We start from the raw sequence: 16,778 nt of genomic DNA on the forward strand, positions 1-16,778 counted from the left end.
ATATGTCATCTCTCACTGAACTACCTGCATAACCACGTGACACTATACAAAAACTATGCCTTGAGTTATTCAATTAGCAACTCTTTGGTATAACCATTTCCAAACCTAGTTAGGGAATATAATAAGGTAATAAATGTAGTGATCTCTCAGTATCCTTGGGCGTTGGATTCAGTACAATTCTTATACCAAAATTCAGATAGTCCAGTTTTTTGTACAAAAATGATAGCATACATACAGTCTATATAATCTTCCTATGTATTTAAATCATCTATATATTATATTGTTGAACAAATATTGACAAAGAAAAATAATATCTGTATATAGGGTAGATACAATACTTTTCAGAGAGTTTGATCTATGCTAGGAAAGTCCCTGGAAATGGAATCCATGGACACGGAGATTCAACTGTATCAATCCCTGTGATTCTCAAAGCCTTTTGTTTCAAATGGTAAAGATCCAGTTGAGTAATTGGCTCTCAGGCTCCAAGCACTGCCAGTAAGCAAGAAGGAAGCACTTCATATGACTCTGAACGTACTCCAAATGTCACTAAAAGCCAAGTAGTTACTGAACCCTGAAACACCCAGAACCTTTGTATTTCATTCTCATCATTCAGCCAGATGAGCACACCAAGCCTTCCTCATAAAATACGTGTGTTAGCAAAGGTTTGCTGAGTTATTGCTTGCATAACTCAGACATTCCCAATTTGCAAGTTCTAAGAAAGGAGAGACTGCCAGTTCTATCTCAGCCTGCAAGGTACAAATGCAAACATTCCACGCTTTTTTTTTTTTTTTGATTCATTTCCAGGGAGAGATTTCTGGAGCTCCACAGACATTATTTTTCTGCCTTTCATACTAAGGCTGAGGCCACTTCGTTTTCATCCTTCTTACTAATCATATGTTAGACCTGTGCACATATGGTGAGAAAAAGAATAAGAAGTGATTTGCTCAAAAGATACAAGCCATAATTTTGGCAGCTAGCCTTAAATAAGGCACCGTTCCACAACCAGCTCAAGGCTATGGATAATTGAACTCTTTTTTCCCCCTCTAGGGCTACATGATTGAATTCTTTAATCAAATCTGGAACTATTGGATCCAAATCCAAAATCCAGGACTTAGCAAGAAAAAAGCCAAAGGAAAAGAAGATGAAAAAAAAAAAAGAAAAAAAATTTTTTTTTTTAGATATTTTCTTTTAATACATTTCAAGTGCTATCCCGAAAGTTCCCTATACCCTCCCCCTGCCCTGCTTCCCTACCCACCAACTCCCACTTCTTGGCCCTGGCGTTCCCCTGTACTGGGGCATATAAAGTTTGCAATACTAAGGGGCCTCTCTTCCCAGTGATGGCCAACTAGGCCATCTTCTGCTACATATGAAGCTATAGACACGAGCTCTGGGGATACTGGTTAATTCATATTGTTGTTCCACCTATAGGGTTGCAGACCCCTTCAGCTCCTTAAGCATGATGTATTATTTTGTAGGAAATGAAAGTTGTTGGGGCATTAAAAAAATATCCATCCACCTCTCCCCTTGGAATTTACCCCAGGTCTAGAACATAATTGAGGACTACTGGGGGAAGGTCTTTGGAGAGAGAACTTGTTCTTTCTATTGAATCTTTAAGCTCTATGTTGAGATTAAAGCAAAACAACAATGGAAAAATAAAAATGGAAGGAGAAGTAGGAAAGAGTAAGGATGAATGGGAAAAAATAAAGAGGGAGGAAAGGGGGGAGGAAACAGAATATAAATTCTCTAAAATGGGACACACATGATGGTGGTTTTCCCTGCACCGTTGGTCCCCAGCAGGGCTGTGATCTGGTCTCTGTGGAAGGTGAGAGTAAGTTCCTGGACAGCCACCTTGTGACCTTCATACTCCTTGGTCACAGATATCAGAGCCACTCCTGGGTTACCTCCTTCCATTTCTCCTGGGCCATTTTGCTGTGAGAGCCCTGTGTAGAGAATGTATGTTCACCATGAAAAGACTTCACAAGCTAGAAAACAATGCCAACACTATCAAATCATCTGTTCCTTTGGAACCGAATTCTAGATCCAGGAGGCATGCCAACCTCCACAGATTTCATTACCAAAAAATAAAACAAAACAAAAAGCAAGATAAGTAATGGCAAAATGGGCTGAAATCACAGACAACAACACTCTGATCTCTTATGATAAGAGAACCATTCAGTAAAGAAATAAAAATAGATGCACACAGAGGTTTTGTAGACAAAGACAGTAAGCAGGCTGCTTACACACCAATGTCCACAGGAAATTTTTCCCTGACATAGAAATGGACAGGGAATGGTTGGGTATATTCTAAGTCTCCTAGCCCATTTATAATCAACTTGCTTAATTAGAGTTTAAAATCACTTTCAAATATTCATTCAGAATACAAATCCAGCATGATAGACTCTAGGTGGTCCATAGGGGCCCATCTCCAGTTACAGGTGCTTCCATGTGAATGGCCTTTGTGTCTGGCCCACAGGCAAAGGTCATATTGATGTAGATTGATGGACATGAGTGGACATGCTCTCCTATGTTTAAGGTCTTTTACTGCCCAAAGAAAATGTGCTGACTTTAAGAGGAAGTGATATTCTTATTCACAGAAATATCATAGAAGTTAGAACATGTAAAATTATTTTGAAAAAAAAATTGTGTTATACCTGGGGCAGTTGCTTGCCTTTCCTTTCAGTTCCCTAACACCTGCTTATTTTGAATTTTAACAATCTCTAATATATGCATAAATACAGGCAATACATAGAGAGGAACATTTTAAATAACTAGTGATGGGACCATCTCCGGTTTCCAGGGCTTATGCAGACACTACCAGGACACTGCAGCTTAGCCCTATGGTCACTGCAGAGTCCAGAATCACCCAAATGTGGAGCCTTGGAGTCTGTATGAAGTGAAAGGCTCACATCGAAGTAAAACTCAAAACTAACCAGAGAAAAATGTATCCAATAGAGCTTCTCATTACCCACCTTTGTTGCCAAACTCCTCATTGAAGAAGAACAGACCAGAACTCAGAGAGCATCGCCTTCTCTCCATCAGACCACATATGCTTTTCCAATATGATGCAGTGAAGGGGAAATACCATGGTTTCCCTAAACCAAAAGTTCCTAAGAAAATAAGGTACAATTAACATCAGAATAAACATTTTCTTTACTATGCACATGAAAACTGTAGATTACCTTAACTAATCCATATGAAACATCATTTCCTGCTAATAAATTTCAATATATATCACATATATAAACCAGTTATATTATGGGATAGCATCTCCCCTTGAGGTTGACCCTAAATATTACTCCTTTGTTCAAGTTACAGCTATCCTCTAGCCTCCCTCAAATCTACTTTTCCCAAGTGACCTTGAAATGTACTAACTAAACGAATAAGTGTTTGGAGCTCTGACATGAAAGCCCCTTTCTACTTCCACTGACCCCTGGGATACTAATGCTCTTCTTTGGCCAGCCTTTGGTGCTTGCAAGGGTTACTAGAGAACACCATGCATGACCATGAAGTCAGTGCCCAAGAAAATTCTTCAGGGAGAACTTCTACAAAGAAGGATAAATTGTAACACTAGCATTTCCATATGAAACATAGCCACGTTCTTCAAACACATTGTCCAGACCCATCTCAGTTCATTTAACATTCACGTTCTGATCATTTCATGTGGAAAGGAATGAAAGGGCCTCTAATTATTAGCATGTCCAAATCTCCTGTAGCCACAGTGTGATGCAGGGAACTTACATGAAGACATAAACTCTACCAGTAACTGAAATATAAAAGGCCCAAGGGAAGAGGCTTCAGTATTTTTGCCATCCAGCAGAAGAAAAGCTAATGCTTACATACCTAGCCAAAATGTTCCAGAGTGCCCAAAGAAGGTTGAGGGGCAATAGCAAGGACTAGAGCTGGTTCCTGCCTTTGTATTTACTTTGGTCCTCAAATTTCTTTGTGGAAATCCTAATCCCTAATATTTCAGAACTGAGGATTTTTAGAAAGGTGATATTTAAAGGAAGTAGTTATGTGAAAAATTTAGTCAAAGGGTGAGTCTGGTTTTTGTTAGTTTTTCCTTCAGTATAAGATATTTAATAAATGTCTTTAAAAGAAAGTAATAGAAAAATCATCATTGAGTAGACTTTCTATATTTTTTGTTTCTTTTTTTTCAATTTTTATTAGATATTCTTCATTTACATTTCAAATGCTATCCCAAAAGTCCCCACCCTGCTCCCCTACCCACCCACTCCCACTTCTTGGCCCTGGCATTCCCCTGTACAGGGGCATATAAAGTTTGCAAGACCAAGGGGCCTCTCTTCCCAATGATGGCAGACTAAGTCATCTTCTGCTACATATGCAGCTAGAGACACAAGCTCTGGGGGTACTGGTTAGTACATATTGTTGTTCCACCTATAGGGTTGCAGACCCCTTCAGCTCTGTGGGAGACTTTCTATATTTTTTATGTTGTTAGTCAAAATAGAATTAGCATACCTCCCCTTTCCTCCTTCCCACCTCTCTCAGCTATCTTGCCTCAAGTTTGTCTTAGCTCCCCACTCTCAAGCTGACGACTGTTTCTCTTTGACTATTATTATATGTATATACAGATATAATATAAGAATAGATATAAGTAGAAATGATAGAGATATGCATATATACAAATATATATATATATATATATATATATATATATATGTACAATCTGCTGATTTCCTGTTGGTTGGCTGTGTTTATGTAGTTTCATTGGATAACCAATAAGGATGTTCATCCCTTGATGTGGTTAATTCTCCCCCTTGCAGGTACTGATGGCTTGTAGTTCTTTGGGGGGGACACCCTCTTCCTGGCTAATATGCCTTTGATATTGTTATAGTTTCAGACTTGTCAATGCAAACATTTCTAGAACAGGGTGCTTCACAGCTGATGTCCTGGTATTCTGCTCCACTTCTGTGATGTTTCATGGTTCACAGACCCACTGGCTGTGATGTCAGTGTATCTGTGGGGGCTGGGCTCCACAGGATATCTTCATTTTACCCAGTGGTAGTCTTCCATGGTGATCTTCCTTTGCTTTAAAGAGAGGCTTCTTTGACAAGGGGAGGTAGTTTCACTTCTCTGTGGGTATAGTTGCTCATCAGTGCTCATTCACAATAGTTAGGAACTGGAAACAACCTAAATGTCCTTCAAGACATGGTAGGTAGTAAAAGTATTGTAATATACACAATAGAGTACTATTTGGCTATAAAAATGAGATCAATCATAAAACTTTCAGGTAAATGGATAAAGTTAGAAAAGGTATGACGACACAAAAACAATAATTTCTGTGTGTCTTGTCCATGTGTGGTTCCAGATTCTCAGATGTGACTATATAACCTGAGTAACCACAGAAACCAGACAGGTACAAAGGGACAAATGTGTGGCCTTTGGGGAGAAAAATAGCAGAATATAGGTGACATAAAGAGGAAAGTAGAACAGTAAGGCGGGGACTCCAATCCGGTGGAGGGAGGGAGTCAATAGAGGAGGAGGAAGAAGGGACAAATGACACTCATGTTGTTTGATAAAGCTTTAAGGAATCATTTATTTATGCAAAATTATACATGATATGTATATATGACATAATTTAATAGTTATATGTTTATATACATACACACACTATATATTAAAGGATGCTAGGCACTTGGACTGATAGTTGTCCCACAAGAACCATAGACTAACAAAAACCTCAGCCCCAGGCATGAGAAACCTTTTGAATCACTGGGAGAGGAAGTCTAAGAACTGTGGAAACAATATAGATTATCAATGAAGCCCTTGCTTGCCTCTCAGAGGTTAAATGCTGGCCCTACTGCTGAAGATAGCTCACTCTGAGGAAATAGGATTCAGATGCTTCAAGAATGATCTGACAGAAGAGAAACAAACAAATAAGCATAAAGCTTCTCCCTGCACCCTAGCATTCATGGTTCCAGGAAATCCAGTGCAGGCTGCCAAGGGAAGAGAGCAGCTGAACAGTCCTATCTACCCAGATGTAACACCTCTGAACTGCAACACCGCCAGCATGGCAAAGTACACATGAAGGCAAAATAAGTGGCACTCCCGTGTCCATGGCACTAACAAAAAACAGCTGTCTAGTTGGGCTTTAGGCCCACTTGATAGGAGAGAAAGCATGCTTGTTTCTGGAAACTTAGCCACCTTCCAGGGGCTAGTTAGGTCATTGACCTTAGAAAAGCATCTACTCCTGCCACTTTGCTAAACAAGCATAACTCCTTACTACCTTCTAAGGCTTATCCTAGTGTTTCCGGATAAGTATTTCTCTTTCATTTTTAACAAGAGTCTAGGTAAAATATCGTTCTGAGTGAGGTAACCCAATCACAAAAGAACATACATGGTATATACTCACTGATAAGTAGATATTAGCCCAAAAGCTCGAAATACCCAAATACAGTTCACAGACCACACAAAGCTCAAGAAGAAGGAAGACCAAAGGGTGGATACTCCTTAGAATGAGGATCAAAGTACCCACAAGAGACGATACAAAGTGTGGAACAGTGGCTGAAGGACAGGTCATCCAGAGTTTGCCCCACCTGGGGATCCATCCCAAACCCAGTCATTATTGTGGAAACCAAGACATCCTTGCTGACAGGAGCTTTATATAGCTGTCTCCTAAGAGGCTCTGTCAGAAACTAACAAATACAGAGGTGGATGCTCATAGCTAACCATGGGACTGAGCATGGGGTCCCCAATGGAGGAATTAGAGAAAGGACTGAAGGAGCTGAAGGGGTTTGCAGCCCCATAGGAGGAACAAAATGAATGAACCAGATCCCCAGAGCTCCCAGGGACTAAACCACCAACCAAAGAGTACACATGGAGGGACCCATGACTTCAGCCGTATATGTAGCAGAGAATGGCCTTGTGGAACATCAATGGGAGGAGAGGCCCTTGGTCCTGGGAAGGCTTGATGCCCCAGTGTAGGGGAATGCCAGGACAGGGAAGTGGGAATGGGTGGATGGGTGGGTGAACATCCTCATAGAAGTAGAGGAAGTGGGGATGGGATAGGGGATTTTCAGAGGGGAAACCAGGAAAGGGGATAGCATTTGAAATGTAAATAAAGAAAATATATAATAAAAAAAGAAGAGTCTGGGTGACAGACACTGTGAGAGAAGATAATGTGACCTCTCAAGGAGGGGACAACCACCTATAACCATGTCCAGAGAACCATCGCCCTGATACCCTTATCTCAGACGTGTATTCTTTAGTACTCTGAGACACCCTCTGTTGGTAAAGCTCCAGTCTGTGACACTGTGCAAAGCCATGCAACTCCAGCCTTATGCCTGTAGAGGTAGAGTCTTCTAGACAAGAAACATGCATCACAGCAGTGTCACACTCTTTCTTTCTACCCTAGGAACCATCCAGGACTTTAACCATACTTACTCACAAGTCCCAGTACCACCAGCAGGCTAGTCAGTTACTGGCTTTACCTACCCAATACACACAGGGATAAAGGGGCTTGCCCAACACAGAGTGATGGCTCTGGAAACTACACAGAGGCTGGCTTCTGTTCTCACTTCACCTGTCTAACTAGAAATATAGCAGGTACATCAGCAAAGCATACGAGCAAGATGACCTTGGGATGTCCTTTCACACAAGATTCCCTTGGCCCAATCAAAAAGAGGAGGGTCACCTCATCTTTGAGTCCCAGCTTAATTGCAAATTATTTAATAACCCTCTTCAGACAGAAGCATGAAGGATGCATTTGTGGAAACAAAAAGAAATAACAGGCAAACAAATACAATAGAAAATTATTCTGCATTTGCCAGATGCTGCCTTTAATTTCCCATCTTGTGAAGTGGCAATATCCCACTAAGAGCCCCTTAGTGGGATACTGTCCATGTGTTCAGCCATCGCTGGGGACAATAAGAATGGAACAAGTCAGTAGCAGGATTCAGATGCTTAAAGCATTTCTAGGTTTTTAAGTAGTGATCAAAGTTCTAGATGCCAAACCAAAACTCAGTTGAAGACATCTTCTGAGTATAAACAGTCACCATTCTGTTGTTTATAATAGGAAAGAACAGAAGTTGGGCTTTGGAAGTAAAATAAATTAGGAAACTCTTACTTTTATTTAATGAAATGTTGAGTAGCCATTCATATTTTTAAAGATGTGGCTAGATGACATTCCTTTTTTTTCAAACAGAGGAAAATTTGTTGATATAATATGAACTCAGTGATGTGCAGAAAGGTATCAGGAAAGGAATGGAAATCACATTACTATTTTTGTTTGATGATGCTGAAGACAAATGAATATTATTTCTGCTCCTTCAAAAAAATGTTCCAAAGATTTTTCCCATCATAATAGGTCTGTGTGATAAATTACAGCTCACATTTTCCAAATCACACGAGGAACAGCTCCTCCATGTACCCTAGAGGTGAACCCAGCTATGACCTGCCTGTTCCAAGTAAGCAACAGAACATCTCACACACAGAGAGAGAGAGAGAGAGTGAGAGAGAGAGACAGAGAGACAGAGACAGAGAGACAGAGACAGAGACAGAAAGATACAGAGAGAGACAGAGAGACAAAGAGAGAGACAGACAGAGACAGAGACAGAGAGACAGAGAGACAGAGACACAAAGAGAGAGACAGACAGAGACAGAGACAGAGACAGAGACAGAGAGTCAGCTAGGGCATCTGGAAAGCAAACCAAAGCTCAAATCCACTTAAAGTATGCATTTTGAAGACATTTTCATTCAATGGCTCTCAAAGAGAGGGTTATGATGTATAAACTCATGGGTGTGTGCACAAAAATACACACATGAACGCAGGCATGCAAGGTTACAATGCTGCAGTCTTTAACAGTCTCCTCCCTGCAGGACTAGTTCATGGAAGTCACTGCTGAGAATACTTAAGGAATGCTTCCTGGGGAGGAAAAGGAGGTACTTGAGTCTCTCCCAAGGGACACAGTGCCAGCAGGCCAGTCCAAAGATGAATAGAGCAAATGAGAATGCATCTCAATACAAGAGACCTGAAGTGACCTGAGTCTATAGCATCCTGCTACTTGCTTAGCTCCTCCCTAGTTTCAGCTCTCTGTTCCAAAGAGATGCCTGTCATATCCATGAAATCTCCTTCTGCTGGTTCAAGGCCACACAAATGGATCAGACCCAGATTCCCTTCCTTATGACTTTTGTACTAGTGAATATGGAAAGCACCACAGAGGAGACAACTCAGCATAAGAGAGCATTGCAATGGCAGGGTCTCCATAGATACATAGCAGATGCAGGCCCCTAATCAAAAGGAAAAGTCTGAGAAAGCAAAGGCAGAAAGGGGCAAGGAAGGGTGACTAGAATTGGCAAACAGAGAATCCAGATGCCCAGCTGGATTTGAATTTCAAACAAACAACACACCATGTTTTATTGCATCACCCAAAAGTTTGCTCTTATGTGAAATTTGAATTTTGCTAGGTCCCCTTATTTTATGTACATATAAGACTCTGCTTCTCACACTAGTAAGATTGAAACAGAAAGCCAGATATGAGTAAATATTGTGGCAAGACAAGGTCATCTGAGAGATTCAGGGTATGGAACCATTTTCCTGTAGCATTTGAAGTCAGAGGGAACTCCGTATGAGAGGCTTGAATCCATCTGGACTGATTTTAAGAACTGTAACTGAGGTCCACACAAGGGTAGACTGCAGAGGGTAGATTAGGGGACAAGGGGGGTTACATAGGAAGGAATTACATGACCAAACAGTCCTGAACAGAAATGATGAAACTTGAGCTAGGGTGCTGGCTTTGGAAACAAAAAGCAGGGACATATAAGAGGAGGTTCAGTTAGAACAAAGGAGAAATCGAATCTTAAAGGTTGACTCTCTAATTAAGTCATCACAGGCTTTATCTGCAGAGTCTTTTTAAATCCTCTTAGAGAATTGATCCCTCTGATCCATATGATTTACTTTCCCTTAGAAATCTGAATTTGCATGCACACTCTAGAAGTATGTGCACACTGCTCACACTGCCAAGTGTTACAGTGCACAATAATGGGAGTGGGGCAGGTTTTGGTGCATGCTGAGCTAAGTCCTTCAGGTGTACCACACATTGGGTTATGGAGGAGGAGAAACTAAATAGCATCATGTAAACCTCCCCTTGGAATAACTTCCCTTGTTACTACAAGGGAAGGTGTTAATGTAATCAGGCAGATGAGACAGAGTCCAGTGTAACTGGGAAAATATAAAAGAGAGTTTGTGAAATGAAAACTCTGAGTGAGAACAGATAACATTCATGAGCTCTCAGAGAACTTAGACTCTGACATAAGGCCCTGAAATATGGGATATTTTTCTGATGCCTTTCCATAGGGAATTAGAAGGTTTGCATCAGACCTATGGATTGCTATGTAGCAAAGAAAATAAAGTAAAAACATTTCTTTGGAGTTTGTTTATGTGTATGCTTATGTGTAGGGATACGTGTGATAGACAGACAGAGACAGAAAGAAGAAGTCCATATACAGAGAACTTTCTGCACACACAATAGTTTCAAATAGTAATTTCAAATATGTTGAGACTCTCTTTGGGGTATATTTTAGTAGTAGTATACATTGTATACATTATCACCATATATAGTGAGCAACAGCCACTAAAAAGATAACTTGCTGTTAATAATTCCTAGAGAAGTCAGCACAGCATGCTACCCAGGGCCACCAAAGGAGAGGCTTGGTGGTCAGGAGACACAGGAAACAAAACAAGAGTAAACATGCACCTGAGCATGCTTCCCAAGGGGCAGAACCAGTGAGAAAGGACATGCATGTTTAGATTTGCTTGGTCTGGATGATTTACTTAGACTGGCCTAAGGCTATCTCTAGTTTTCTGATATTTGAGGAAACCAGGACAATGACAGGCTCTGAGTGTACATTGTTCACATCCACACCGGTGTCCCATCACTGTCAACAAAGGAGTCTTAGTTTGGATGCTGTTGCTATGATTATATGTCATAGCCAAGATCAACGTACAGGAGAAAAGGATTTATTTTAGCTTTTAGTTTTAGAAGAGATGGAGTCCATGATAGAGGAAAGGCATTGTAGCAAGAGCATAAGACCATCATGAACATCAGGAATCAGAGAAATCACACTTTGCCTGCACACAGTAAGCAGAGAAAGAGAACAGGAATTTGAGGCAAACTATAACCTTCAAAGCCACCCCAGTGGCATACTTCCTCCAGCAAGGCTCCACTTCTAAGGGTTCCATAATCTTCCTAAACAGCATGGCCTACTGGGGACAAGGTGCTCTTATACATGAACCTATGGGGAGGGGGGAACATTTCTCATTTAAACCACACCAGTGGACCTAGTGGCAGACAGAGTGCTGGGCCCATAGCCAAGCTCACCAATAATCTCCCTCTTCACTCCACTGGAGGAATATTATACTTTTCTGCAAGGGCATTGTACTGGCTAGTTTTGTGTCAACTTGACACAGCTGGAGTTATCACAGAGAAAGGAGCTTCAGTTGAGGAAGTGCCTCCATGAGATCCAACTGTAAGGCATTTTCTCAAATAGTGATCAAGGGGGAAAGGCCCCTTGTGGGTTGTGCCATCTCTGGGCTGGTAGTCTTGGTTCTATAAGAGAGCAGGCTGAGCAAGCCAGAGGAAGCAAGCCAGTAAAGGACATCCCTCCATGACCTCTGCATCAGCTCCTGCTTTCTGACCTGCTTGAGCTCCAGTCCTGACTTCCTTTGATGATGAACAGCAGTATGGAAGTGTAAGCTGAATAAACCCTTTCCTCCCCAACTTGCTTCTTGGTCATGCTGTTTGTGCAGGAATAGAAACCCTGACCAAGACAAATTGGTACCGGCATAGTGGGGTATTCCTGTGACAACCTGACCATGTTTTGGGGAGGACTGTGGAAGGACTTTGGAACTTTGGGCTAGAAGATCCATTCGGTGTTAAGAGCTCTGTCAGATGTTGTGTAGGAGCTTGGAAGATAATGTTGAGAACAATGCAGAAGATGGAGGCCTGGCTTGTGAAATTTCAGAGGGAAAATTAAAGAATTTTCAGGGTCATTGCTATTTTGGAGTTTGATTATTCTGTGGTTCTGGTTAGATGGGGCTGAAGAATCAGCTGTGATTAACAAGATACCAGAACTACTAAAGCAAAACCTTTGCATTACTGGAACTGTTGATGCTGGTTAGCTGGAGCTAAGAAATTAGCAGTGATTAAGAAGAGATGAGCATCATTGAGGTGACATCTTCTGGGAAGTGTTTTCTGAAAGCACAAAGAGGCTGTGTTCCAGAGATAGCCAGGGTTGTACTCCTGCTGCAGCAGGACTTGGTAATGTGTAAGGGTCACCCAGATGGTACTGGTTTTGAAGGCATGAAGGGGTCACGCAGAGCAGCTGAGGCTCAGCACTGTGAGAGGCCATGGAAGGCCATTGGTGAAGGTGCAGCCTCAGTTGCAATTGACGGCCCAGGACTGAAGGGGTCATGCAGTGTTTTGGAGATGCCAGTACCATGAGATGACCACCAAGAACAGCAGCAGTGGAGTACAGGCATCTAGAGCCTAGAGAACAACGCATGTGCTACAAAGGGCATGGCTGGAGAAGTGGCCCAAGCTCTTGGAGGAGCCCAGAAGATCGTGAGTTGGATCCCAGACATTGGATGGTTGGAGATTGATTTTTGCTTTTGATTGTGACTGTGCCCTAATATTTTCCCTCTTGAGGGAAGAAACTATTTTAGTGGAGCCCACAGTTAAGAGACTTTTATTTGTAAAAAGACTTTGGATTTTAAAAGAGATGGATATTTTAAAGAGATTGAAAAATTAAGAATATGTAAAGACTGTGGGACATTTAAAGTTATTTAGATCTTGGGGATGAATAAGAATGTAAGGGTTGAGGCTTACTAATGATGTATTTGTGTGTCAAGTTTCCAAGGTGTCAATTGTATTGGCTAGTTTTGTGTCAACTTGACACAGCTGGAGTTATCACAGAGAAAGGAGCTTCAGTTGAGGAAATGCCTCCATGAGATCCAACTGTAAGGCATTTTCTCAATTAGTGATCAAGGGGGAAAGGCCCCTTATGGGTAGGCTGGTAGTCTTGGGTTCTATAAGAGAGCAGGCTGAGCAAGCCAGAGGAAGTAAGCCAGTAAAGGACATCCCTCCATGGCCTCTCCATCAGCTCCTGCTTTCTGACCTGCTTGAGCTCCAGTCCTGACTTCCTTTGGTGATGAACAGCAGTATGGAAGTGTAAGCTGAATAAACCCTTTCCTCCCCAACTTGCTTCTTGGTCATGCTGTTTGTGCAGGAATAGAAACCCTGACTAAGACAGGCATGGAGACCAACTGAGGGAGTGACAAGAAGTCAGTCAAATAAATACAACGGAAACATCAAATGAGAGGAAGGCAGAGATAAAGGCAGACTTCTGCTGCCACCTGGTCCCACGTGTGAATGAATTCAACCTGGTTGGGATTCAGCTGAATGACGGCTCATCTGAGGGTGGGAAAGGACTTCAAAAGGAAGGGGTGCTCACTGCCTCGTGGGCTTACTTTACCACTTGCTGCTTAGCAAACTGAGGAAGAAGAGAATTGAGAAGCATCATTTTTCCTGCTTTTCCTTGCCAAAACTGGATTGCTGGAGTCAGGAACTGGAGAAACTGAATGTGGTATTTATTCAGACTCATACATTCACATTTGGCCAGATTCCACACGGTTCCTTTGGCAAGTCAGAGAGGTAAGAGAACTTGGATGCTGATTTTTACTTCTCAAATTAGCCAAACCCAGGGCTTCTTGGGAAGGGGCCATATACAGTGAGGGGAAGTCACTACTTTAAAAGCATCAACTGAACAAAAATCAGACATCCAGCCTCCAAATAGAAGGTTTTGAAAAATTCATGCATTGGAGCAACTGATATAAAATTTCTCTATTATTCTTACTCCTATGCTGTCCACAATACTTCCCTCCCTACTCGGTGTCTCTGCTTTCAGCTTATATATCTCTACACTGAATATCATCATTTTTATCACATTTGTGATAGAATGTGGCCTGCCAGAGGAGGAAAAGGCCACATTCTGTACATTCATATCCAAAAGCTTTCTGTAATTAAAGATTCATTTTGGTGTTTTTTAATTTTTATTTATTTTGAGATTATAGAAAATTCTAACATTTCTTCCTTCCCCTTCCTCCTTCCAAATCTTCCCATTTACTCCTCCCTACTCTCCTTCAAATTCATGGCCTCCTTTTTCACTAGTTATTACATACTTTATACCTATACCTATACCTATACCTATACCTATACCTATACCTATACCTATACCTATACCTATACCTTTACCTTGTTCAGGGAGTTTGTTGTAAGGTTGTGCCTCCTAGTTACATTGATTGATTGATTGATTGATTGATTGACTGATTCAGGGTCTCTCTACATAGTCCTGGCTATCCTTAAATTGCCTATGTAGACCAGATTGAACTTATGAAAACCTTCCTTCCCCTGCCTCCTGACTGCTGGGATTTAAAGTATTCAAATATTTTTTGTTTTCTAACAAGTTATTTGTTGGCTATTTAATGGCATTTCTGTTGAGATCTATCTTTTTAATTTCTAGCTTTAGAAATTTGATTTTTATATAGCTATGAAATTTTTATAAGCTTATAAGTTTGCATATAAGTTATTTGAATGGTTTAAAATGTTTATTTAATTCCTTATACAGTGGCCTCTGTTGATTTTTTAATGTTTTTGTTATGTATGTGTTTGATGTCCTTGTAAGAAAGGTGTTTCTTGCTTCTAAAATCTTGTTTCTAAAATTCTAAAATGCATTTTCTATTACTTCATTGTTTCTGGTGTGATTTGTTGTTTTTTGTTTTATTTTGTTTTTGTTGTTTGTTTTTCTTGTAGTTCTGGGAATCAAATGCAGTGTTTTACTACATACTAGGTAAGGTCTCTGCAACTGAGGTATATGCCAATTTCCCTTCCTATTTCAACACTATTCATTCTTAGTACATTTACGGGTGGGAATTTAATATTTTTATCCATAGTAAATTTAATAATTGAACATAGCAAACTCTACACAGGTGGGTGGGTTATGCAGGCTTCTGGTCTTTACCCACCTCCCATAATGCTAAGGAGAGAACCCAGGGTGTCAAGCATACTAATGAGCACGCAACTACTGAACTGCACTCTGTACACCAGCTGCTCTGTCTTAAGTTTTAAAAAGAGTTCATTTTATTTATAATTGTGTGTGTCTGTTTGTCTCTCCCTCTCTTTCTGTTTATGTATGTGCGAGTTTGTGTGTGTGTGTGTGTGTGTGTGTGTGTGTGTGTGTGTGTGCATACAACGGCAAGAAAAGGCATCAGATATCAGGAGCTGGAGTACCAGCTGGTTGTGAGCTGCTCAATACGGGTGCTGAAAACTTCTATAAGTGCGCAAGCACCACTGAGTCATCTCTCTGGCCCCTCAACAATCAACTAGGTAATTTATATAAGTACTGCACTATTTTAATCCTTGTCAATGCACAGAGATGTTTTGCATGATTATCATCTTCTGCCATTTCCCATTATTATTTAACAATTTCGATGTTTGTCATTAATTTATATGTTTTTCTAGATATCCTTCAGAAACATTTTTGTCAATTAAAAACAAATTCCTACTTTGGGAACTTAATTAAATGATTTATGTACATTTCACTAATTATATTAGCATAATGCTCTTACTAAAAGCCACAGAATTAGAAATTAGAGAAATATGTACATTTATTTGCAGAAAATTAGCATTCTTATAATAATGACACAATAACACAATAATACAGCCTCTTTTCTCACTTACTCAACTCTAAATGATGTTCACCTACATTTTTTATTTGTATGTGATGTATATTAGCACATCAGGGTCAGAGTGAGGGGCTTTCTCTTTAGGCTTGCAGAGTGAATCTCTTCACTCTCAGCTCTGTGTGCACTGCTATTGTATAGCAAGGCTCCTGAACTTTGCATATCTGTGACCACTCATCTCATTGGCTGTACCATTTCTTTAATTGATCCTCACACAGAACTAAAACTAAGAATAGGATTATATCTTCCCCATGCTGTCTCCATTTTCTTGTAGTTTTATCCCTCTCTTTGTACATTGAGCTTCCTAATCCTACACACACTTCGTCATGCCTCTGGGAGCTGCTGGGCTGGCGCTGAGCCCAAGAGACGTATGACAGTGCTTGCTGTCCTCAATTCCCTCCTGCAGTGAAAGCACAGAGAACACAGAGGTGGAGCCTAGGGTGTCGTCCCTCTGCCAGCATGGGCAACAAAGAGAGTTTCACATCCTTATAAGATATCCTTGTGTATGCACCTTGGCCCTTCTCCTCTCACCTGCTCTTAGCCAGCTACCCTTCTCTACATTGCTCCAGGGCACCCCAAATTCCTGGGTAGGTTGTTACAGTCACGAGTTCACAGCATATGGGGACACTACTCTTCTTACACTATAACGAAGCCTATCTTTCCTACCAGCAACAGCTCTTTTTCCACTATGTGAAAAGCAAAACACTACCAGGCATGTGGAACTGGGGCACAGCCAGCATGATCCCTCTCTCTGTGTGTCTCTGTCTTTCTCTGTCTCTCTGTCTGTATCTCTCTGAACCTTGTTCTGCTTGGAAGTCACTTCCTTGAAATACCTAGAGGCCTGGTGATGCTGACTACTCGCTGTGGCATGATTCAACTTGATTCTACATGGACATGTTGTTCCACTAGAATTTGGTGAAAGGGATCCATTTCAGTGAGAGTCAGGAGGATACTCTCCTAAGTGTTAGATTCCCCAGGCCATTATAATCTAGGTAAATATTACCCCTAGTATGCTGCTTGATTT

The 16,778-nt window shown here is 41.0% G+C and overlaps 1 protein-coding gene across 1 annotated transcript in view; it reads right to left on the reverse strand.

The window, feature by feature from the left end:
* Positions 1-16,778, reverse strand: part of Abca13 (ATP binding cassette subfamily A member 13) — a 485,227-nt gene that overhangs the window by 242,499 nt on the left and 225,950 nt on the right. Inside the window, exons 36-37 of the mRNA XM_021177120.2 lie at positions 2,970-3,107; positions 1,760-1,940 (exon numbers count right to left, since the gene is read on the reverse strand). Of these exons, the coding sequence (XP_021032779.1) occupies positions 1,760-1,940; positions 2,970-3,107 (319 nt within the window). The remainder of the gene's footprint in view (positions 1-1,759; positions 1,941-2,969; positions 3,108-16,778) is intronic.

This window comes from Mus caroli, unplaced genomic scaffold (genome assembly GCF_978045245.1).
Source record: "Mus caroli unplaced genomic scaffold, Mus_caroli_1 scaffold_13, whole genome shotgun sequence".
NCBI classification, from domain to species: domain Eukaryota; kingdom Metazoa; phylum Chordata; class Mammalia; order Rodentia; family Muridae; genus Mus; species Mus caroli.